Source organism: Lepisosteus platostomus, chromosome 12 (assembly GCF_059453375.1).
Source record: "Lepisosteus platostomus isolate fLepPlt1 chromosome 12, fLepPlt1.hap1, whole genome shotgun sequence".
In the NCBI taxonomy this organism is placed as follows: Eukaryota; Metazoa; Chordata; class Actinopteri; order Semionotiformes; family Lepisosteidae; genus Lepisosteus; species Lepisosteus platostomus.
In genome coordinates, this window is record NC_142622.1 from 26,958,143 (window position 1) to 26,984,642 (window position 26,500).

At 36.7% G+C, this 26,500-nt stretch overlaps 1 protein-coding gene and 1 long non-coding RNA gene across 3 annotated transcripts in view; both read right to left on the reverse strand.

Moving 5' to 3' along the window:
• Positions 1-26,500, reverse strand: part of LOC148651351 (uncharacterized) — a 487,041-nt gene that overhangs the window by 311,128 nt on the left and 149,413 nt on the right. The window lies entirely within an intron of this gene.
• The window catches only part of pdcd6ip (programmed cell death 6 interacting protein), a 56,192-nt gene continuing 36,733 nt past the window's right edge, over positions 7,042-26,500 (reverse strand). For both annotated transcript variants that reach the window (XM_088601519.1, XM_088601518.1), the window contains exons 10-18: positions 19,702-19,879; positions 18,393-18,504; positions 12,488-12,657; positions 11,324-11,572; positions 10,762-10,896; positions 10,185-10,279; positions 9,545-9,686; positions 8,790-8,989; positions 7,042-8,438 (exon numbers count right to left, since the gene is read on the reverse strand). In XM_088601519.1, coding sequence (XP_088457645.1) covers positions 8,270-8,438; positions 8,790-8,989; positions 9,545-9,686; positions 10,185-10,279; positions 10,762-10,896; positions 11,324-11,572; positions 12,488-12,657; positions 18,393-18,504; positions 19,702-19,879 — 1,450 coding nt within the window. In that variant the 3' untranslated portion in view covers positions 7,042-8,269. The remainder of the gene's footprint in view (positions 8,439-8,789; positions 8,990-9,544; positions 9,687-10,184; positions 10,280-10,761; positions 10,897-11,323; positions 11,573-12,487; positions 12,658-18,392; positions 18,505-19,701; positions 19,880-26,500) is intronic.

The window sequence follows — 26,500 nt, forward strand, 5'->3', positions numbered from 1 at the left end:
CACAAGGTTATGATGTGTACGATGAGAGTGCAAAAGGAAATTGCACTTAAACTGACGACACAAATGGAGTGGGAATTATTTCTGTTGTTTTGTCACCTGGAAATCAGTGCATTTCTTTTGATTTTGTGCACTCCTGGCTAAGAGGTGGAGGCACAGCAGGTTGTGGCAGGTGATGGACATTAAGAATGTGCTTCAACACCAATAAAGAGCAAACAGAATGAAGTATGAAGGTGAAACAAATTACAGAAAATGTACAGTAGAAATGAATTCGTTACACTTCTCTATTACTTAAGTGAATCATTTATCAGTGGAAAAATAAAATCATGGCATTAAACTTATGGAAAGACGTTTCTTGTAAGCTTGTTCTTTTTTTTATAAAGAATGATAAACAAACCAAACCATTTCCTTAAAGGCCATATGAAGTAAAAAGTTTCTAATTTAGTTGCTTTAAAGTTTTGTTGCACTGCAGAACAGATCTTTTCCTTGCACTACCACAAAACATTCAGAAATGTTACAAGGCTGCCCTCCACTGCTGCGACTGAAAAACTGCTTCAGTTTATGAGGCAGACTAGTTCAAGCTGTACTTCCCATAGAAATGTAGTGATAATTATCACTGTCATCAATAAATGGTTTATTAAAATATTCCAGAGATCTTAGGATCCAAGCTAATCATTTTATCAGGTTTTCTTATGCTAATATTTATAATTTATGAGGAAAAAGTGAAACTCAATGACGCTCTAATAGGATGAAGCTTAAATCCTTTTCTTAACATCGTTAAGAAGACAATTTAATTTTTTCATTGAGAAATAAAATCTTGCTAAATAAATGAAAATGTTTCTTTTGATAACATGTATATATAGAGGATATCATAAATTATCCTAAATACAATCGCCATGCAATATATAGGTTTACACTTGTATTCTTATCTTCTCCCTCCAAATAAAATCACCATCTAGAAGATAATTGAATTGTCTTCATAAATGCCACAAGCCAATAGAGGCAGGGAGACTCCTGTTTTCATGGCATTACTGTAAGAGGATAACAGACAAGGAGACTTGTTCTGCCACTGGGGTGATCTGCACAGTTGGGCTTTGCAGTAAACACTGCCTTTAGGCAGTCTGATGCAGCTCATAAACATAAATCTGAAATGTCATGTTGCCGAAATGTTCCACCTGCTGATACTTCTATGCAATAAGATGGAGGGAAATTGTTTTAATATGATTTTTTTATAGTGGCTTCTTTAATCTGTTATTGATTTTACAATAATAGAAATATATGAAATTTGCAATTATGTATTGAACTTGAGTTCTGCAATTGTGAATGGTTTATGTTAAACTTCCAAACACTTAAATTGTAACTGATATTTTATACAGTATTATTAAAAATAAATACTTCATGAAATCTCATTCAGTCCCTTAATGAAGTGGAAAAATAAGGTGATGGACAATAAGTTGCATTAAAATAAAAAATCATTGACCTGTTTGTAGGTGAAAACCATACATTTTTATTACATACACACATGATTTGAAATTATAAATCATTTCTTTATGTCTTACCTCACGGCAACATACTGTACCCTGCACCCTTAGTGAAGAGTAGAGCTGCAAGACAGACATTTACCATCTGGTTTATCCAATCTGGTGCAGTTAGGTGCGCACCCCAACTCCATCTCTACAAACATGCTTAAGAGAAGGAAATTAATGCAATGTGTGAGCATTAAGCATTGAGCAATTATTGAAGCTTACGATACTGACCTTTATGACTTAAATCACAGGATATTATGCAGATATTACATACAGTATATATACAAACGTACTAAAATCAGGACCATTTCCACCAACTTAATTAAAAAAAACAGTTAACATGCCAACCAAAAAAACGAAAAAGTATTCCAAAAGTATCACCATCTTTACCTCTAAATTTTATGTTAGATTGAAAAATAAAGTGTTTACTGTACACCACCGTGTATATTTCCAAATCATTGCCAATTCAAATTTTGCTCCATTTATACGGTATGCCCCTGTGCCTTTATTAATAATGTAGCACTTTCTAGCAATCAGAAATGATTACTTTCCATGCAGGGCCTTCATTAACAAAACAAAATGTGATGTGGTAATGACCTCTACCAGTACTTTTTCCTGATTGTTCTTACTGTGAAACCTTGACAACTGCACCATGGTAGGGGTTGCATTAAGGTGGAATTAGTTTGGGTGTAACAAATAAAACTAATCCCTATTAATTGGATGGAATATGCATCACTCTCAACATTGCAGCAAGCTTGCAGGCATCTGGAAAGACTCAGGGGTCAATGATCTTCCTACCTACTATCCCTACAAAACCAAATGTGGACCAGCATTGGGGGAATTCGGGGTCACAGTCATCTAAAGATAAGACCCAGACATCTCTAAATCTAGATTACAAACTTCCACCTGTGCCAAGAGCAAGCCTTGATCTGGAATTCTGAATCAGTTCTGTTCAGTGTTTTCTGGATGATGCAGACTTTATTTTTTGAGAAGACATGGCCGTAATTCTTCAATGAATTTGGTTCACGGGCTTTAACTGGCATTCTGTCTGGTTTCCCATGATAAAGCTGGAAAGGACTGCACTGATAAGAATCTAAACTTAAAGGAACATCTTACTCAAGTTCTTAAATCCTAGGGCTTACCTGTCAGATATTGTAAGGAATTTCAAGTTTTAAAACCCAGTCTACAACACTGTTAATCAACTTAACTCACCACCCTTAATTGAAATTGTGATCTTATACACTTAACTATTGGCTTTGATCAGCTCAGGTTGATTTTACTGAGCTTTGAAATTTTGACTAAAAAAAAACGTGGAACAAGGATTTCACTAAAGATCATCAGAATTTTTTTCTCGAGACTATAAAGATGGATGAAAACTTTTGAGGCTCACAGAGGAAAATAATTATGGAAATAGCATTGTCTTAAGATTTGTAAGCGTTCTGGGATTCCTGTACGTAAAAGATGGTATATAAACAGTGCTGGGATTTTTCATATATAACCCATTATTATTTGTGCAAGAGATTACTGTTTATCGTAAAGATGTTGGGAAGGAACTCATTTTAAAAACCCTGATCAGGTTCTGTGACCTTTGTAGTCCAGTGGTTATCAATCCTGTTACCAGAGTATCATTGTGTCTGCTAGCCTTTGTTCCTACTGAGCCCATGATCACAATTGCTAATTTCCTGTAACTGATCCACTTGCTTAGACTTTTACTGCACTTGGTCTTCGGTATTTTGGTTTCAAAAATACCCTATAATGCATTGTGTCCCAACATCTTCAGGTCTCTCCCTTATTTCTGACTGAATAGCTCAACATTTGATCACCTGATGATAGACATGGTATGGAACCAGACATGGGTGAGAATTACATTGTATCGGACACCTTCTAAAGGCAGCGTTTTCCTTTCCCTCAAGTCCATCCATTTTCTACCACTTTATACAATTCAGGATTGTGGGGGAGCTGGAGCCTATCTTTGCAAGCAACAAGGCACACCCTGAATGGGATGCCAGTCCATAGAAGGGCACACAGACAAACACACACAGTCACGTTAGGGCCAATTTTCTCTGAACCCAATTAACTTACCAGTATGTTATTGGACTGTAGGAGGAAACCAGAGCAACCAGAGGAAACCCACTTTAACATATAGAGAAAATACAAACTCCACACAGATAATACCCCAGGAACAGAAACCAGGGCCCCAACTCTGCAAGGTAACAATGCTAACCACCGTGCAACTTGTGTCCAATTGGTTATATTTCAGATAGCAAATGTAAATTAGGGTAGTCTTAAAATTGAATCAAAAACTAGTTTGCGATTAATAACGCAACTGGAGCAAAAAAGCAGCACTGATCCAGGACCTGAATTGAAAGGGAATTATTTTAGGTAAATCTTGAAACCAAGGTCTCAGTGGAGAAAACGCCTATAAATGCAAGTAGATCAATTACCACTTCTGATTAAGGGCAAAAACAAAACCAGCAGACACAGGGGTATTTGAGGACAATGACCAAGAATCACTGGTGTAGTGTGTGTATAGTTACTATACAAATGGCACTTAAAAGCAATATTTCCTGCTGTTTATTAATTTTAAAAAGTAATGCCTTAAACAAGTAACTTGCAACTGTGGTTGAGTATTTAATATAAATCAGGAATACTCAAACACAGGACCCTCCTATCAATTGCAGTGCAGCACTTTGGTAAATCCACCTTCTTAGCTCCTTAAATATAAAATTAAATTAACAGTAAGTAAACAGCTGGTTAAACTAACACATTTTAAGTCACATTTTAAGTTTTTGCATTGGCTCCACTGAACGGGTGTGCCAACATTGGTAGCTCAAAAGAATGACAAGAAATGTAGTCTTGTAGCTCTTATGTACTCACAATCATTCATAACACAACCTAGCCACTATTAGTATTAGTGCTAACTGGCAGATTTGCTTGAAGTGTCAGTGAAGTCCCACTTACCCATTAAAGGTGAATTCTTCCATGCAGTCAAACCCGTTATCCTCATCATTTGGAAAAAAATATTAATGCACAGTCATCTCCTAAGTGAAATTATATCATTTATAGTGCTTTTTATATGAAGTTGTAAATTGTTTAAAATCCAGTTAATACAGTACCTATTTAAAGACTATTTTATCCTGTGATTACATTGCTTCCTTTAAATTGCACAGAACTGGACTGTTCTAGTTCCTAGAAGTTGTCACTTTCAAAAGCTGAAAACTTTCAAATTTTTCAAGAAAAACATTTTTTAAAATCTACAATGGAAATTGTTCTGACAATTGTGATACTTCTAGACATATTGTATAAGTTTTTCTAAACCTATAATGTGTAGGTTTAGAAAATTGCCTGTTTTAAAATCGAGATTAAAGGTGAGTGATAACTTTGAAGATGCTTCTGTAAATGTGTTTTCAAAGTAAGACTATAAACACAGCGGCAAATCCAAACGCATGACAAAGAGGAAATTAACCATAATGTACAGTAATTAAAAAGGAAATATCAACCATCAGCCAACCTTTCGCCTACAATTTCACCAGTTTTAAAATGTACAGTCTTTGAACAACTGTCATGGTGAACAGCCATATTTGTTTTTCCACCATGCCACTGTACTGCCCTCCACATTCCAAATTTCAGAAAATATCTGAGTTTCCCTACTTTGGAAAACAGTGACATTTACAGTAAGGCAGCTGTAGGTATTTATGCGAAAGGTATTTTTCCAGGTGGCTCTTAATTATCTAAATTGAACAATTAATGGCTTAATTGAAGCAGCTTGACAACTTTTCTAAGTTATTAATGTGTAATGATTTTTTTAAAATCCTATAAAACCTACTGGATAATGAACTTCCATGACTGGAGTAAGGCATCCTGAGTAATATAGGCAAAGGTAAATAGTTAACATAAGGTATTGAACAACATATAATTATTTTCACATGTTCATGAAGAATTAACAGTGAGGAGATATGTGTAACGTCTGTCAGTTAAGCATGCTACAGGAAGTGTGTGAGTTCAACTATAACAGACCATCTTACTTGAACAAGCAGATATTAGCAGATAACCAACTAACTTGAAGAAGGAACAATATAATACCAGTCAGTATATTTTTAGTTCTTAGTTAATAGTTCTTGTCTGATTCTGTTAATTTTCAATAACAGACATCTTACAGAGAACAGAGGTTATTTTTCATCTTATCACAGTACATACCAACAATTGTTAATATTAAAACGCTTATTTGCAAGAAGGTGAAATTCCGCCCTTACACATGGATTAATACATGTACAGTATGTATTAAGATTCTCATACAAGGCCTCATTGCCTAAGCTACCATTTTAAAATGAAGATTACTATACAAGATTGTATCTGGAGATTCTGCCTAGCACTATATTGGCTTTAACTGCTTTGCTACTCCAAGTGAACACCAGAACTAAAGCCAAGTACTCAACTTAAAACTAATTTGGTTTATTGCAGTGTTTATTGCAAGTTTGATTTACTTAGGGGAAACAATATATATACACATCTTGTTCTGATACGCTTAAAATATATATTCTCTTTCATTACCAATTTGCATTGTCATCCATATCCTGCATTACAGCTAGATTAAACAAAAAACAAAATTGGCACGGTGCAGGTACATGTTGTGGCAACAAAGTGTCAACAACAAAGTGTCCTGACATTTGTAATGCAATTTTAAATGTGAAGATATTTATGCTCAAACTCCTTTTGTTGAAAGTAGGAATTCTTTGACATTTAATGACATTTCAGACTAGAATAGGTATAATAAAACCTTGATCAGGGAAAAAAAGGTCTTCAAGATACATATTGTGTCCTTATTCAGCTAGGGTGGATTAGCCACTGTTTAATAAATCCTGGTAGGTTATTAATGTTTACTTTAGTTTCTAGTCATCACAAAAACTTCAAAGGTCCTTCTTTAATCACAGTTTCAACTGCTATTTTGGTTGGGTAAGCAAAATAATCTTCCTGCATATGCTGAACTTTTTGGAATGTCATTCAGACATTGAAAAACTCTCTATTTCTGAAGGTGCCATGTAAAAGTTATAAAAGACAGCAACATTTCAGCATACCTGTATCCGAGAATACAGATGGTTCACTTCCACATTTTTCAACTTTAGACTCCAATGTAATGTAAGTTCATGACCACAATTTCAGAAGGGTTTATCTTATGACTTCAAGAAACATTCTGTATTGCATTGGGGTTTATCCTGTTATATGTACACAGTACACATCAATAACTGAAAAAAAAAAAAGATCTCAAGTAAACCTCTATACCAGGGGTGTTTTAACCCAGTCCTGGAGGGCAAGTGTGTTAACAGGCTTTCATTCCAATAAATCTTTTAACAAACCAAATCAGTTTGTCAGCTTAACTGGACTAATTTATCAGTTTCTCCCAGTTCAGATGCTGCTGTTTTAAATACATCTAGAACACCTACAGACACACTGGCATTCCTGGATAAGAATGGGCACCCTTGCTCAACAATCACCTTTACCTTACACAAGAAAAAAAATATTTTCTCTCCAACAAAATGGTTTATTATTGAAGCAACATTGTCAACATTGTATTGAGGGTATAAAATATTCTGACTACCTACCCTTTGGAATCCTTTTTTCTGAACACCAATCACCTACTAACTAAGCATTCAAATGATATATTTCAGAACATTCCAGTATTTTTAGTACTCTTCAAAAGAAAAGACTGAAGAAAATGTTTACCTTTAGTTTTGGTACAAGTGCCTGAAATGTGATTTAATGTGCAGTACAATATATGTCACCAATACCTCCTTTTTCTGTATTCTGTGTGCTGTGTCATGTTAATGAAAAATGTTAATTAATAAAAAACATTTAGGAATATCTTTAAATCAGAAAGAGGACTCAAAGTGCAGTATCACTGTTATAAAGTAAAAACATTCATTTGTGTATGAAAATAATTTGCTCCCTTGCACACTTCCTGGAAAACCCCTTCAAGAATATATTTCAAAAGCTGTTTTAGATATTATGTTTTAAAATCACAAATGACAGTCTAAGGAAAAAAATGAACATGAGATCACACGGAGCACACAAAGCAGGACATGCAGCAGGTACGACCTTTAAATAAGAAATATGATATACTAATCTTTTAATCAGCCACAAAATAAGAAAAAACCCTTAAGGATCAATCATAATTTGGTTAACAATAAATGTTATTTTATATATATATACTTTTATTTACCTAGTGATTTACAAGGTTCTGATTGCAAGAGAAAACAATAGATACCCAACATACAGATTGAGGAAGGAAAAATAGACTGTAGTCTGTATAACATAGTTCTTCCATGCCTTAGCCTGTCCCCAAAATAATTTTATATAACAAAAACATCTAAAGAGAACAAATGATGTTTTTTTAAATTACAGTATATACCGGCATTTATTAAACAACTTATTTGCAAGGTAAAATTCTACAACAGATTAAGTCAGTCTTCCCTCCGTGAGGGATATGTATTAAATTCTCCTACAAGAAGGCATCCTATTTCCTAAGCCACCATTTTTATTTGAAAAATTAATATACGAGATTGTATCTGGAATTTCTACCTAGTGTCATTCTGGTAAAACAGTCAAGTTGACGTAGTGCTATGAGCAGAATTAACTTAGAAAAAGAAACAACAAAAAGAAATAATACAAGCACATTTGAAAATGTAACTAAATAAGGTAAGCATTAGAGAGTTATTTTCAATCCTGAAGAGGTGGCCTGCAAGGATGCATTACTGCTGGGGGTAGTAAGGCTGCTGGGGTTGCTGTGGGTAAGGATAGGGATGTTGCTGGGGTGGTTGGGCACCAGGGAAACTGCCTTGTCCTGGGCCCTGGTACATGTACGGTATGTTATACTGCCCAAAAGCATACGGATTGTAGGCCATGGGCATCTGCATGTACCTGTAAAAGAAATTTAGATGTTAAGACCTGATTTTTTACAAGAAACATACAGTAATGATACAAAACCGGTAAAAAAAAAGTCAGAGTAAGAATTTTAAGTTTTGAATCTGCGTGTACTGTACCTGGTCCCTACTGGAATAAAATGCCTGAAATGTTCGGTTATTCAAAAAATGTTAGTTTTTTTAGCAACCATGAGGCTCTTTTTAGACTTCTGCAGATTTAAAACCTCTACATACTACATGAAGAACTCTATATAAAAAGTTTTGTAAAGACTCTGTAGCATTAATACTGCTTAGAAATATGCTCTGTGCAACTACTGCACATTATGATTTGCAAGAAATAAAATCTTACCCCTGGTATCCAGGGTATGTTGGGTACGGAGGACCCTGAGCCTGTGATGGGGCACCAGGAGGCACCATGGAGGGAGTGGCACTGACAGATGGTGTATCAGTGCTGGCCACCACAGTAGTTGGAAGAGGTGTGCTAGTGCTGGTGGCTGCACTGCATATTACAGGAGGAGGTGGGCGCGCTGGGGGCTGGGGTTTGCTTTGCTGCAGAAGAAAGATGAGTATTTCAATTAATGTGATTATTTTTAACCTTATATACTCTTAAATGAAAAGGGTATATATGCAGATAATGTCTGTGACAGGCAAACTGTTCTTTCCAGATAGAGTTTTATACTAACATTATAGACCACATTACTGATTAAATTCAAATACAAAATTAAAAAAACTTCAGGTTCTGTGAAAAGCCTAGTTACTGAAGTAACATCAGCTTGACACACATAGGTTGCACATTGCGCATTTGAGTCTTTTGAAACTTTCAATACTCTTCAAGTGACCACTGCGCAAATGAAAAAACGAACAATGCACCAGCACATTACATTTTTTAGACAAAACACATTAGGCAAATGTGATGCTTAGTACCCCGCAGAACTTTAAAAGACCCTTATGTCACACGAAGAAAAAATTGTCTTTAAACAAGGTACAGGTTCTACGGATGAGAGTGTCCAAAGCTAATGACAATTAAAATACTCAATTAAAATATTTTGCTGTCACAGAATTGTTAGGCTGATTCTTGATATGCAGCCCAGGGAGGGCACTTACAAACACAGTTCTCGGTGCTGGAGTGGGTGCTCCAGGAGGACCAGAGGCAGCAACAGTAGGAGTGCTGGGGTTGCACTGGTATGCAGGCACAGTAGGGAAAGAGGGAGCACTGGGCTCTCGAGCAATACTCTGCTGTAACTCCCTGCAAGCAACAACCAACACTTACAAAAGACTTTAAAACACATGAAGCAGTAATCTGTTTAATTGAATACATATATAAAATATCTAAACAGTTATAGTTTTGCCATTTCTTCCATACAAGATAAATAGTACAACTGTAAATAAAGAAAATTCAGTATCCCAATTATTCTTGCAAATCCTGAAGGGAATATATTTCTACACGTCTTATTTTCTGTTTGGTAAAAGCACTTCAAATATATTTCCTGTAATTAACTGGACCCTTTAAGAATTAACTGAAGGCTTTAGGAAAACACTATTTTTTCAACTAAATGTCTCATATTCCCAACCTAAAAACAAAAAATTCAGAAAATAGTATTTGTTTTCAGGGTTGCAGTGTATACTTATGGATGTAGAAGTATTACAGACTGAGAGTATATCACAAAAATAAAAAATATTTTAAATGTAAAAAAAGTTTGCAGAATTCCAAAACACGTTTACATTGTGGAACAGGAGAACTTACTTGAGAAGTTCATCTCGCTCAGTTTTGCGTGCAAAAACAATGTCACTGCACTTGTTTTGGAACTTCAGGAGGATTTCAGTCAGATCATTATAAAACTAAAAGAAAACATCAATTAGAATCAAACATGATAAAATCCCTCTAAAATATTTTGATACTTTACAATTATGAATGTCACAATTTGAAACTCAAGTGTTTTACATAAACTAAAGGGAAATAATGCAAGGTGACCAAACTGTTCAAAGTCTTTCTTGGAATTCTAATCTACAAAAACAAATCTTTCTACTTCTAACATATGATTCCTCTACGAAAGAATAATTATTAAAATAAGTCAAAGATTCGAATGCAAAACTAAATGCCTTTAACATTCATTAGACACTCTAGAATGTCTAAATGTTTGCAATGACTCATTACCATTTAAAGCCAGTCATTGTGTCTGGTTAACTCTGTTGAGAGTTGTTAAGAAAACAACATGGATAGAAAATAACTAAAGAAGAATTTGGACAAATCATATTCCATCAAAATTAACCAGGGCAGCTACAGCGTCATTAGTTCCACCTGACAAGCTGAAATTCCCAACCTTGGTGCCTTCTTTCAGATTGTTGGAGATCTCAACATAGCTGTCATGAGCAGAGGCCAGTTTCTTCAGCACTTCCTCTCTTTCCTTGGCATCTGTGTTTGACTGCTTCATTGCAGAAAACTCCTGGTGAGATGTCTATCAAAGACAATCAAAGACAAATTAATTCTCTTTGGAATGTTCAACAGATTTTATGACAAACTGATAATAAGCTTAATGGCACAAGAGAAAAATTACTATACAAAAGCAGCTAAACATCATCCTGGAGTTTTATCCATAAAGCTGGGACAACAAGCACACATTTTTTCTGGTAAGGCTATAGTGAAATGTTAGCTTCAATCGAGCAGTTCTGTGTTTTACAGCTTCTGCACAATGAATTGATATCCTGTAGCCAAACAACATTTTCCATTTCTGTTTATTAATGCAATATAACAGAAAATCCTAAGGATTCAATCAACTGGGAAGTCCAAAAGCCATCCAAGTTCTTAGCTCAAAGTATGCTAGCTCAGCAAAAGTAACAATATACAACACTCCCAGCACCATTTTTTTAAGATGATTTACTGACCTGTATATTTCCTAGAATCTCCTCTTGGGTCTTCAAACTCTGCTGCACCTTCTGGGTGTATCCACCATAGATGTTATCAAGCTCTGCTACAGAGATAGCCTCCTCGTTAAGGGCACCATCCTGAGCCAGTGCAGTCAGAAACTTACTGGTCATGTCAAACTGGACTGACTTGACGTCATTCTCCAACTGCTCCCTCTCCCTTTTCACCTCATCAAGTTTGCTCAATTGAGACCGGAGTACTCCTACAACCTGAAATCAACATAGTTCCTACATTAAAAGAAGAATATTAGGACATAGAATTTTTATTAGCATGTCACTTACTGGTGTTACGTTTAAATAACAATGAGACCAGGTGACATGGAATGCAAATCTTTTTGATTTACGCTATTTCCTAGTAAGCCAGATGAAGTAGTCCAGGGACAAAATTTCTCCTTAAAATAAAATCTACTATAGTGAACTTGGGAATCTAGACTAAATAACAATTTTCAAAAACATCCTATGTATGTGGGTTTGCACAGAAAAGCTAAAGTACTGAATTCCCCCCAAAATAATGTTATCATATAAACTCAAAACAATAGGAATTAAGTAATGTTCTTTAGGTTATATCGCCTTAACATTTCTGTAAATGCAAGCTCTGCAGATCTCAGGTTCTTGAAGGCTAATTTTTAAGCTGATTTTAAATTCTATTAATTACAAATATAGAGGAAAAGGACTGAGCTGTTAATTTTATTATTGCTTTTAAGAATTCTTTCTTCTCACTTACGTCAATAAGAGTTTGGGTTGAATGAAAACAAATACACACTGTCCCTTGAGGTCAGTGTTATTTTGAAGAAAGTGTTCAATTTAACAAATCTCAACTTCTCAGTAGTAAAGTGATGTTATTTATGAGTTTAGTTTGACCTCCCAGCCTTCTGTGCTTTCCTGTGTTGTTGCTATAGCATTTAAGCTGTATCGTGTTGCAGAAAGCCCTTTGATTAGGATGGTACTATTATAAGTGCTTACCAGCATACATATTTCTCTCCATGGAACTGACACCAGGACAGACACTGTTAGAACCTGACAAGAGCTCAGGTTATTTAGCAGCTTAAGTTCGATAAGACCTTTTAGCCATCTGCACATTTTCTCCAGTTAGGTGCCTGCTTTTTTTTTATCATATCAGCTCACCTCGCTGCCCTGCAGGGTTTTTGCTGGATTGGCAGAGGGAATTGCAGCATTGAGTTCAGGCTCGGGCTTGCAGAGCAGGGCAATCATATCACAGTGGGTGTGATAACGTTCTCTGACCACTTTGTCTGCCTGCACAGCTTTATCCAAAACATTGCGGAAATTTGATCCCTCTATGAATGAAGAAGAGATAGAAAAGCCATGGTTGTTACAGCATACTATGATGCAGACATACAAAAAGTACCAACTATAAAGGACATGACTAAAACCTGCCCACTCTCTTCCTAAATAAGCATACCACACAAAAAAGTGATAGCACAAAGACAGAAATAAGGTACAGATGCAGCCATTCAAAATGCACGGTACAAACCCGCGGTACGGTAAACTACCCACAAGCCACCGCAGGGCACCGCAGTAAGTGATTGGCTGGCCAAAATGACCGACAGAGGCACTCGTGGTGCATTGGTTGGTAGTGAAAAGATTTAATCATTTAATGTCTTTACTGTGCACATTTTAATCCGCTTAGTTTTGAATATTTATATGGAATTTTACCACTAAAGGGAAATTTTAGTAGCCGAGCTTAAAAAGAAGAGGAGCATAACGCATCTGAAGGTCATAAACAATATTAATTTGGGAACATAAACATGTATGTACTGTGCTGTGTACATGTATGTACTGTATGTACGTAAACTGTACTGTGCATGGCTGGTCTTGGTAGTTTAAAGAAAATATACACAATAGTCTTCCATTTCTCCCTAAACATTTTAAGCATGAAAGTTTTATGAAACGGTACCCAAATACGCGATTGCTGTATAGAATGAATTTTAATTTAAAAAAATTATTTAACACGAAAATTAAGCTGTTTACATCTTCCGCCTGAGAACAGTCACCCGTTGCTACCCAACGCAGAAACACAGCCACTAACTAGCAAAGAGAGGACATTAGCTAGCCAATATGATAAAGAAATAAATGATTATTTTGTTTATTTCTTTTGCACATTTATTTGAACATTTCCATTGATTGTACAAGCACTTGGAAACTGTCCAATCCCTAGTTCATCAGGCATTTTCTTTTACGCTGCAGGCATTCTCCCGGTCTGGCGCCGGTCTGTGTCTTCTAGGATATAATGCCAGCGAACTCTTGTTTTTATGTCCACTATAACAGACAATCTCCTTTGCTTTTAACCAAGCTTTGAATAATTTCCTAAAATGAAAATGATTTACTTTATTTCCCTCATGGGATCAATAAAAGTATCTATCATCTATCTAAACTATGGGACAGAATTCTGGGGTCTCCCCATACCAGAGATTATGGTAGGGCTTCAGAATGGTGATTGGCTGACACCCCTCTGATTGGAGAAAGAGGTGCTGGTTTGCTATACATACTGTACCAGGAAGAGGATTTCTTTCTATTCGAAACATGTATTTTAAAAGTTTAAGATTTCTAAACTGATCAGGATCATTATTTTTGTCTTATGCATAATAATGTTCACTGCTCTGTCCAGAAAATTAATAATAAACTTTATTTTATATAGCGTTTTAAACGAATAAGTAATTAGATTGCTCATAAACCTAATCACTTATTCTACATAAACACAGCGTAATTGCTCTCTGAAAATGCTTTTTCTTTTTATTTAGGCTCAGATTTCAACTATAGATCGTATTATTATAAACTTTCTTGGAAAAATGTCTTTTATGTAAACCATGTTTGCTATTAATTCATTTAGGGCTAGAATATGTTCATTGTCTTCCAATGAAAGAAGGGTTCCTTTCGCTGTAGTCGAGTTGACATTAGAAGCTTGCCACGCCCGGACTGTTACACCAACGCATTAGCATGTTAAAGCGATTTCATTGAGGAGCCTAGCTTTCTTAACTAGTAAGTACTGTACTTACTGGGTTTTTAAAGGGGGAGGTGTCTTTCGCTGGAAATCTCGCCCCCTTCTACTTTGAAAATACCTGTGAAACCGGTTTAATTCGTCACAGCCAGCACTCCCGCAGAGAGGGGGGTTGTATTTGCAGTGCATCGGTAATACAGTAGATGGGAAAGCCAGAGCCGACCGCTACGCCACCACGTGTTATGCTCTTCGTTAATGTCTAAGCTGGAACACATCATTATATCTCATTTTGTATTTCTTAAAAAAAAATCGTTTGCCCAGCCTAACAGTATTGTTGTTATTGTTTTTAACCTGTAAAGCGCTTTGAGGAGCCACCTTTAAAGGCGCCATATACAATAAAGTTCATTATTATTACTATTGTTAATTTGCTGGACAGAGAGGTGAACATTATTACACAGAAGACAAAGACAGCGATTTACGTTGCATTGTGCATTGTGCTGCTGTAATACAGTTTTAAATAATTAAAAGTCTAAACAGTATCAGCTTTATTTATGGGTTTTAAATAAAGGCGATTTAAACGCGATTTAAATCAATATAAATGTTTATATTGTAACGCATAGGTGACTATTCATTGTTATTAAAATGACTTAAATTCGATCATGTTGTGATATTTAGAAATATACATTTGTTTGGTGCAAGTGAAGTTTTATTTAATCTCTGAGCCATACTGATTCTTATGGAAGCCAGTTTCTGCCAGGGAGTAAAAAAAAAAACACACTATGGTATTCTCTCTGATGCAGTGCAGTTAAAAACATATCTCTGATGCTATTCCTAAATGAATATCGTTTATGACCATCAGACGCTTTATGCTCCTTTTCTTTTTTCCAGTGGATTGAACAGGGAGAGGCATTTCATGATGTACTTTTCACTGATGATACAACAGTGGCTCTGGAACAGTTTTCAACGATGTCGTTTTATAAAAAGGGGAGATATGTTCGCGTTACTGAAGCTAAAAGTTAAGCCTTTGTCACTAATGTTACCACTAAATAAAGACATATAGAAATCCCTACGTTACAGACTGTATATGGCTGGTATTGGTAGTTCAAAGAAAAAATACACACCAGTATTCCACTTTCTCCCTAAACATTTTAAGCATCAGAGTCTTACATGTGGTTATTTCGGAAACGTTTGTACGTGCTCCTTCTGACCATGTTACTGTTTACTGTTACTGACCATATTAAGTTTAAGTGCCTGTGGGCACTTTTCCTGTCCGTGGGGGGTGGACCGTCTTTCATTAGAAGGTTAGTCTGTTCTACTCTGAGAATGTAGAGGGGGTGGAAAGTGCCCACGGTCATTTAATTAGTATTAAAATTCGCACTGATTCCCTTGCGAAGATACGGACATAGGAATATCCGTGCGTAATATGGCATAAAAACGACAAAGTGAAGGCTGTGAAAACATTCACAATGTACTTTATACACAAAGCAAGTGTTCTCACAACTCTAGGAGGTTTCGTGAAAATGCTACAGGCGTGCCAAAATCGTTTTTTTTTTTTATTCAAGGTGACTTTACCGCGGTTTTCATTTTCAGATTGTGAATCAAAAAGTCATTTAATTAAACACGCGATTGCGATTTTAATCAATTACTGTATTGATTGAAACACACATTCTGTACAGATACAGTACAGTCACATTCTCCTGTCGTCCAGTGGTGTAAAACGAATTAGCAGGTGATCGAGATAATGCACCGCCCACTGAATGGAATGTTCTCATTTGTTCTAAATTGTAAAAAGAGGTGATAATTCTTAATAATTCTGTCGCATTAATTAACCTCTTCAGTTTATTCCGCCAGACAGTACATGAATATAATTATATCGTTATTAATTTGTTTAGATACGCAATTCCATATTATATTCCCTGTTAATCAAATTCTAAAAGTATGCATTTGTTAGATAAGCGAATTAACAGAAAAGGTTAAAAGACTATCACTTCTCACAACGTATATAATCCTAATATAAGTCTAAACAGTATCAGCTTTATTTACGGGTTGCAATTTAAAAAAAGTCAAAAACCGCACTCAAAATGCAATTTAGAGCTTTCTGGCAAGAGGAGACACCCAAATTAATAATGTAACATGCCACTGTTTGTGCATGAACAAGGTTATACTGCTATTTCCTTAGATACGTGATGCCTGTCTGTCCTGGCTGCTCACTCTCGCGCTCGCTCTCTCAATTCAATTCAAGGTGCTTTATTAGCATGACAGGTGGGTACAATCAGTGTTGGGTATTTACTTAGCTTTGAGATGCCACTTTTAAAGGTGATATATAAAATCAAGGCTTTAACTTGCTTTAACTCCGCAAGTCTTGTGTTCTTGTGTCTTGTGTCTGTCCTATCCGAACCCGAAAGTATTACAATATGTATCTTTATAGCAGGTGGTGTACAGCTTTTTAGTATAGATTACACTTTTCTAAAATGTATTTTAAAAATAAAAACGATTACAATCTAATCTTTCCACATTTGATCCCAAGATCCCAAGAAAAATAAATCTAAACGGGGAGAAAGCTATGCTGAAAGTTTATTAAGATACTTAGAAGACAAAGATATCAATTTATGTTGCATTTGTCTGATTGTGAATCAAAAAACACATATATTTAAACCCGCGTTTGCGATTTAAATCAAAACCCAATTTAAATCAATATAAATGTTATATTGTAACGGCTAGGTGACTATTCATTGTTTTTAAAAATGACTTAAATTCGATCATGTTGTGATATTTAGAAATATAAATTTGTTTGGTGGGAGTGAGGTTTTATTTAATCTCTGACTCAGGGAAACGTTTCATTTTTTCAAAGAAACATTAGTTAAAAAAAATCATGGCTCCAGTGGGATTCGATCATAGACCGTGTGACGTGGGAGTCAGGAACCTAGCGCCACCGGCAAGGTCACATGCAGAGTGCTGAAAAAGCACTACAGAAACATTATCAACAGACAATGTACAGGATGTACTATTCTTGTGTTGCGGTACATGAATATAATTATATCGTTATTAATTTCTTTAGATACGCGATTCCATATTATATTCCCTTTCAATCAAATTCTAAAAGTATGCTTGTTGACTCCGGTATCACGTTAGTTAAAGACTTCGATGCTTAAAATGTTTAGAGAGAAATGGAATACTGATGTGTATGTTTTCTTTAAAGTACCGAGACCAGCCATATACTGTATGTTTAAGTTCCAAAATTAATATAGTTTATGGCCTTCACACGCATTACAGTATGCTCCTATTCTTTTTATGCTCAGGTACTAAGATTTCCCTTCAGTGCTAAAATTCCATATAAATATTCAATACTTAAACGGGCACAGTTAAGACATTAAATATACATATACATACTGTATACAGTACAGTTTGCATACGGTAATATGTTTATGTTCCTAAATCAATCTCTTTTATGAGCATGTGAAAGGCATGGTGAATCGATTCTCAAAAATTACTGTACTTTGCATGATTGGAAACAAATGTGTGATTGCGAAATGCTGTGGTGTTACTTTTACAAAGACAGTCAATTAAAAAAAGAATGTGGACCAGGGCAATACTTTGAGTTTACAGCTTGTCCAAGGTCATTCATTGTTAATACTATTAGTAATATCTTCGTTAAAGACTTTGATGGCGACAGCTCAAACATGTGAGGTTGAGCTTTATTAGCTCCACCTTGCGGAAATTCCGGATACTATTATTTTACTTGCAGTATTATAGGAGAATTTACGGTAACTCACGGTAGACTGCGTAAAGCGCACCGCAAAATAATGCGGTATCGCCCGCTCATTTTGAATGGCAAAATAAGTGACCGATAGTTTGAACATATAAACAAAGAAAAGGTAGAACTTTGAATACCAAAGATAATGTTTTTATATAAATATACTGACATATAATTTATATTATATTAATACAAATCATATAATATCTTCATATTTTGTTTGACAATTGTTTTATCCACTTCTCTCTGTGGCGAGGCAAGTTTGTTTTAAAAATATAGAAGAAACCAATGTATTTGATTCTGAGCAAGCACATACAAACCTGTTCTCAGGGGCTTGTAGAGGTCATTAGAAGGGGTCCTCTGCCAGCGCTGACTGAATTTTGTTCTGAGTTCGGTATCTGTTGCCTCTTCTTCATCCAATATTTTCAGTGACTATAAAAATACACACATCACTTATTGTTGATGTTCTTTTATTGAAATGTCTTACAGCAACCTAATAATTTCACATCATATTTAAGAATAAAACATAATTCTTAAGAAGAATTAAACTTGGAGGCTTCTGAACCTCCAATGAAAAAAAAAAAGATTTTCAAACATTAAAAAATAAATTGTGCATACCATGATGAAAGTCTTGGTTTTAACTGACACATCAGAAATGGCTTCAGTGTGGAACAAAACAATCACATTGGTCTAAGTAAGGAGAGCACTACTGTTCAGCTCTACCTAATTTGATGCTCATTGTTAGTATGGTAATATTTCTTTACTTCATCGATTGTTGCATACTGTGTGACCAACTAATCTCCCCAGTGTAATGTTGTCGACTGTTAGTTTGTCTGAGCACTATTAACACAGTTCAAGTTGGATTTTTCTTGTTTCTTTCTCTATTCCCATTACTTTGCTATGGAAGGCATCTCTCAAGGCAGTTGTCTGACCTACAAAAGGCGAGTATGAATGCTTTCTCTTAATTTTTCCCCTACTTCAGGCATTCTCCACTCCTGTACTGTTTAGCTGTCTAAAAGGACATTTACTGTTTTCAATGTGAGTTTACTGGTCTATGATTTTCTTCCACTTTTCCTTTGCTCTATTAGCTTCTGATTTTAATAAGGCACTCATTGTCAGCATTTCTATATGCCCTTTTGCCTCATGTAAATGTCATTGTTTTGTATAACTACAGAACTCAGCTGGCTTTCCCTCTTGCCATGCTGCTTTGTCACAATTACTATTTAAATCAATTCATGTGTACATTTACTTTTCCAACAACATGTTTGTAAAATTTAACAACTTTAATCTGTGGTATCTATCTTTTTATTGTTTAATCTTCATATTTAGTCTTTATTATTTTTATTAAAGTAAAAGGTTAAATCCATCTTTTCACTAGATCCTTAACACCTCAAAAATATTCATATCTCCTTATTTTCATTACTTCTCTTACTACCTGGTACTACTAGAAAAGCTGCATAATCCGCTCATTCTCTCTCCACAGATTTTTCTTTACCATACTACCTAACTGTTCAAGAAAAAACAGCTCCAGAAATTATTTCTTAAAGTTGGATGTTAGAAAGTACAGGGATAAATTAAAGTAAATGGAGGATATAAATATGCTTCTGAAGTGTAAAAAAGGGAAGTGACCTCATCCAAGATCTCTCTGTTCCTCTGCAGCAGCTCAGGAAGGTCCTTGATGAGTCTGTCAATGCTCTGCAGTCCTCCCTGCTGGATGATGGCTCTGGACTTTTCCAGGATAGACTGTGGAACACTGTCTCCAGACAGGTCCTCTAGAGCAGCTGGCAGGTTCAATGAGGCCAGCACACTACAAGGAGAGACATTCCATTACAGCTGGGTCTGACCTACATACACTATATACACTCTATGACCTACATGCACTCTGTGGTGCATAACAGCCTTCTCAATGTAGTCTTCACTGACTGATTTTCTAATTGCCATTCTGTCACACACCATTAACCATTTCTGTTTAAGATATTATTGTAATAAGAAAATATATGTACTGGTCAGCTTTCTAGAATGGTCATATATAGCCACAATGCAAGCAGCGAGTCATGTGGAAGTGTATGTTTCACTATATAAAAGAGCACTGTAAATGTCGTCTTTGAAGTCTTGTGTCCAAACGCAAGACTTCCATATGCCTATGAAATAAAGACGACTTTCAACAAAAACTCTCAGCTGATGACCTTTTTTTGGCACAACAATTTTGGCACTGTGAGCAGGGTACTCTCAGTGACAGAACTCTGACGGAGCAGTGAAGGGGAAAAGCAAGGCGCTGCTACTTTGAAGAGATTAGGACTCCTCTTTATAAAAGTCCCTTCTCCACGGCTTCGAATGGAATTTCCTGAACTGCAGTGAGCACAAAAGAATGTAAAGAGCTGAGGTGTGTGTGTGTGTACACATCTGGAAAGTCCTAGGCAAAACCTTTATAGATCGGGTCGAGATAGAGGAATTGTTTTTGATAGCATTCCGCCCATCCAGTGTGGTTAACCCAGGACTGAGGCACCTGGTGAGTCTAGATGCCAGTAAGTGCTATAGGCTGTGTTACGACCCCAAGTGTCTAGGGGTAACATGTTTACATGGCACACTCGAGTCTGTCTCTTGCAGTCAGGAGTTCGAATAACAATCTGTATCACTAAGTTTTTCAACTATCATGTATGGTCCAGAAAAACGTGCTGAAAGGGCAGAACCAGGAATGGGCAGAAGAACTAAAACTTTGTCACCAGGGTTAAATATGCGGGCAACAGCTTTCTTGTCATGACACCGCTTAATGTCTTTCTGTACTACTCCTAATGTCTCCCTTGCTAGTGAACAAGCATTATGAAGGCGCTCTCGGAATTTACTTACATATGTTAGTACATTTGTTTTAGGATTTTCTCCAATGTCTAACATTTTCTATTTTAACACTTTTAATGGACCTCTAACAGTATGTCCAAATACAAGTTCTGCGGGACTAAAACCCATAGATTCTCGGACCGCAAATAATATCAATGGAATGCCTTCATCCCAATCTTTTCCTGTTTCATAACAGTACTTTCCTAACATAGATTTCATTGTTTGATGAAATCTTTCAAGAGCTCCCTGACTTTCAGGATGGTAGGCACTTGACACCCGATGTGTGATATCTGAAGACTGCAATACTTTTGCAAAAAGTCTAGATAAAAAATGTGTGCCTCTTTACAAAATTGAACAACGTCAGACTTTAAACCAGGCCAAAAGAAATGTCTAAGGATTCGATCGTATGTTTTCATGATTCCCAAATGACCCGATAATTGGTGATCATGGGGGAGAGCAAGTATTTGTTTACGATAGCCTAATGGTATCACTATCTGAAATACTACATTCCAGTCCAGGTCTACTGTAGTATTGGAACACCATTTTCAAATAAGCAACCTGTCTTTCATGAAATAAGCAGTTTTCTTCTCTTTAGCCTCCTCAAGTCTAATTACAGAAGAGAAACATTTAGCTAAAGAAGGATCCACTTTCTGAGCAGCTACTAACTGTTCCCGAGATAATTTCCCCTTTATTTCATTATTCAGAAAACTCAATCCTACATCTAATCTTTTTGCTGAGGACTGTTTCTTGTCCTCATGTACTAAAAAAAGATTCAGACAAACCTACTAAGTCTTAGTTTCTTTGATTGAGCACGAGTAACTACACACGCGGGAAATGCATCAGGAAATGTTTCTACTAGTTCATCGCGAGCATGAGCTTCCAGTTCATCCATTATTTCTAACACTGGCTTAACCTTTCCACCAGGCAGGTCATTTCCCAGTATAAAGCTTACCCCTTTAACGGGTAGCGAAGGACGTACCCCAACTTTAACAAATCCAGTAACTAAACCACATTGTAAATGTACACAGTGTAAAGGCACTTTCATAAAACACATTTCGATGCCTTGAACTAATACATTCGAACCACAAAAAGACTGATCAGACAAGGGCAGTGCATCCGCAACAAAAAACGACTGGGCTGCTCCAGTATCTCTTAATATTTGAATTGGTTTCTGATCTTTTTGTTTACCCGTTAGCAAAACCAATCCTTCCATAATAAATGGTTCATAACTAGGGTCAGGGAGATTGTTTTCGCTAGACAAAGGAATAGCAGAACGGGAAACGGTCTTAACAAACCCAGCACTCTTAGGATGTTGCTGTTGCTGCTGCTTACGTTTTAGGGCCAAACAATCTGCAATTATATGACCTCTCCTGTGACAATTGAAACATTCACGCTCTTCTTTAGGAGTTGAGGAACTAGTTTTTACTGGGGAAGACTGAGACTGGGAACTGGGAGTAGACAAAGTCCTCTCCGCAAGCGCAGACATGAAAACATTTTTGTATGTGAGCACAAACTCATCTGCCAAAACAGCGGCTTGCGATAAATTCGTTACTTTTTGCTCATTCAAACACACAACAATGCGTTCGGGCAAACAGTTCTTAAATTCTTCTACGAGCATTAACTCACGCAATGAGTTAAAGTCACTCACTTTACTGGCTACAACCCATTTATCAAAGAGAGTGCCCTTCTCTCTAGCAAATTCAACAAATGTCTGGTCTGACACTTTACAATGATTTCGGAAGCATTGTCAATAAGCCTCAGGGACTAATTCATAAGCCCGTAAGATTGCAGTATTGTAATGCAAACTTTCTTCCAGAGAAAGTGTAGAACAAACTTCCTGAGCTTTGCCCACTAATCTACACTGCAAAAGCAGTGACCAAACCTCTTTAGGCCAACGAAGTGATGTGGCAATTCGCTCGAACGCACCAAAGTACGAATCAACTTCCGTCTCACCAAAACAGAGGAACTAAAGCAATGTGCTTACTTACATCGAAGGTAGTAGAGAGTGGATCTTGCAAAGGAGACATGCTAGAGGCCTCGGAGTGGGTCGAATGCACAGCAGGAGCATTCCTTCTTGCTTCTAGCTCAAACTGTTGGAGCTTAACCTCTTTCTCCGCCTCGATCTCCATCTTACGAATTGCACGGCGCAATTCAAATTCTGCCTGGCGTACTTGGGCTTTTTCCTGCGCCTCCATGTGCAAGCTGGCCAAATGAACTTTTAGACGAGTCTCGCTTTTTGACCCAGTGGAGACCAGAGAGACCGGTTCAAAGGGAGGTAATGTGGCCTTGACCTCAGCCTCCGCTTAGTCTTCAGCCACCCCCTGCACCTCGTCCTGTTCTTCTACAACCATAGCAGCTTTAGCACCAGCCCCAGGAGAAACGGCATCCTTGCTCGCTAGTGCAAAGATCTCTAACTCCACCAACCTATCCATCACAGCTCTCTTGATGTCCCTTGACATCAAGCTTGCGTCGAAACCTGAATCCGGAAGTGATCAGCAATTTGGCGCAATTCGTCCTTCCTACACCTATCCAGCTGCTCAAAGGAAGGTTCCTCCACAAACTTTCGCAAATCAAAAGTAGCCATAACAACAGTGCCTTGCCAAAACACAATCCACGAATTAAAATCCTGTACCAGTCCTAAAATGCAGAACAATCAAGGGTCAGCAGTGTGGACATAACAGAATAAAAACACACACTCGGACGTAACAGGCTGTGTTCTTTATAGTCAGCCGAGGTTTCAGGTGTTGTATATGGCCAACGATGGCAACTTGGTCTGTACTTGCAGGGGAGCCGGGGATGGTAACTTGGTTTGTTAAAGTTAAGGATAAGAACTTGTTCTGCATGTTTCAGTTGTTTAGCCAGAAGGCTTGGCACTCGTGAGAGGCGAAAGTTAGACAGAATGGGTCGTTGTGAGGACAAATTAGTAGAGGTCTTTAACTGGATGTCAGAAAGAAAGAAACTTGGTGAACGTGAAGAAAAAATAAAAAATAAATATTGATAATCAGACGGTATATGGTCTAAACAAGAATGTAGGAAAATGTATGAACACTGGAGTTAGAACAGGCAAACAGAGATTAGTTTAGTTTTAGGGAAACATTTGAGGGCTTGACAAAATATTATTGAAAAACCAGAATGGGACAAGAGTCAGAAGTCCCTGACAGAAAAACTTAAAGCAATGGCTGAGAGAAATGCGTTCTTATTCACTAATAAGAAAACCGAGAAATATCTCAGAGATTGTGGTGAGGAATTTATAAACCTAAAAAAAAAAAAGAGCTGGAAAAATGTAATTCCGGTATAGTGCCTAATCTAATATAGTGGGGTGACGCATGGTTTGATCGGGACAGAGGCGGATCTGAACAAAAATATATTCGCGGGAAGAAGGGATAAGGTAGATAAGGGATTACAAGAATCACCTTTCACAACAGGACGTATCCTTTTCATAGATGAAGAAGTCGAGTTAGCAGGGGAAGGTAGCAGTAGTCAGCGAGTGTCAGAAGACAGGGGAGGGGGTAAAACATATAAACCCAAGCCTGAGGATACAGATTGCTGGGCTAAGGAGCTACCTCACCCTAAGGCAGGAATGCAGCAAACATGGGAGTACTCTACAGGAATTAAAATATACATATAGTATTAAATCTATAGAGGCAGCTAGGATTCAAAGGAGGGTAGGAGAAAAGCGAGAGAGCGTTGCGAACATATGTAGCAAGAAAAAATGAAGAACAGGGGTGGAGCATGGTGTGGAAGTTTCTGAAAGAACACTACCCCACCCAGAACAGATTGGAAGAAAGTTATAGCATGTCAACAGAAAGAGAGTGAGGATGTGTCAGATTTCATAGAGAGGTTTGTTATGCTGTGGCTTGAATACTCAGGCTTAGCAAACAATGAAGAGGTTAACAAAGATACATTCGTAGTAATAAAACAGATTCATCTGAATGGGCTGAAACCAGATAATAGCTAAGATGCTACAGTTGCGCTTTCCTGATATCACAGAGGACAATATGAAGTTTGAGCAATTGAGTAGAGAAGCGAGGAAAGTGGAGCGGGGCATGTACTCTATGCCAAAGTATGTGCGTTTCAGATAGATAACGGACATAAAAACTCCCTTGCTTTTAACAGAGCGTTCCATAATTTCTAACTACGAAAATGCCAGGTGAAAGGATTTGTAAACATATTTTGTTAAAGCAAGTCAGTTTTTTCCGCAACACATAAAATACATTTTTCCAAGAAAGTTTAGCCTTTGTCACTAATGAAACCACTAAATAAAGACATAAATATAGAAATCTTAAGATTTGTTTTATTTAATGTTGGTAGCAGGATGAACTGTCAGAGTGTATATTTTGTCGCAGAGTTGCTGCAAGATGTTAACAGTGAAAAAGGAAGTTAGAAATTAGTTATTTCAAGATGAAAATTTTCAGAATAATTGCAAATCTAGCAGGATAGAGAAAGCACAGAAAACTGGCCGTTAGATTGATCAGATTAGTATGAAAAGTCATTTAGCAAAGGGAATGAGAAGAGTGACAAACTAGTATACTTTAGATCTTTTTTTCTGAACCAGGGAAAATCTGATCATGTTTCCCTATAACAATAATAAAAAACTTTATTTGATATATCACCATTAAAGGTGGCATCTCAAAGCAATACAGTAGATGTAAAAACAGATAAAAGGACCACAGATTACAAAGTAAATGCATATAAGAAAGACAAGCAGTTAGAGGTGCTACCAAAATTAGAAAATGAAGCAGATACAGACACTAAGTCTTCTGAAAAGAAAGGTTCTGAGGTTAGATTTAAACTGGCCCTGGTGTGTGTGTGTTTGTGTCTGTCTGTCCTGTGATGGACTGGCGCTATGTCCAGGGTGTATTCTGCCTTGTGTCCGTCGCTTACTGGGATAGGCTCCAAATCCTCTGTACTGGATAAAGAGATTAGAAATGGATGGAAGTAAAGGCACTGTGTGGATGGAACTATACACAGTGTTAGAAACCCACTATGAAATGGCAGCATCTCACTGAGAATAAAACATTTTATAGTGCTGGCTTAAGGAAACAGCCTTTCCACCTCTCTTGCACATCAGTATCCATACCTAGTTATTTAAACAAATTGCCTCTAATTATAAACATCTTAATATGTTGGCTCTGTGGATCCGCATCAGCTATGTTTGCCCATTCCTTCAATTCATGTGCATCCAACACACAGTTCAACGCTAGCAACTACACAAAATCTAAAATATGAGCTCTACTTGCCACTTACAATACCAACAGTACCAGCTAACTTTAGTAGTGACATTTTCATGGATCTTTTTAACAATAAAATTTACAACATCAGACTTCAGACACAATTAAACAGGCCTCAAAAAAGTCTGGTACAAACATTTTCAGCATGGAATAAACCGTTACTTTAATGGTATAAACATTAAATGGATTCATATTCTCAATAAGATTTGGTGCTCAGTAACATGACTTAGAAAATGACAGAAGACATACGTATCATGCTTATCCTTCTATTTTTCATAATCGTAAACTCCTTAAGGCAGTTACATTTTCTCTGTTCTGACCTGGAGTTACAGAGAAATTTAAATTCTAATAAGAGATTTGTA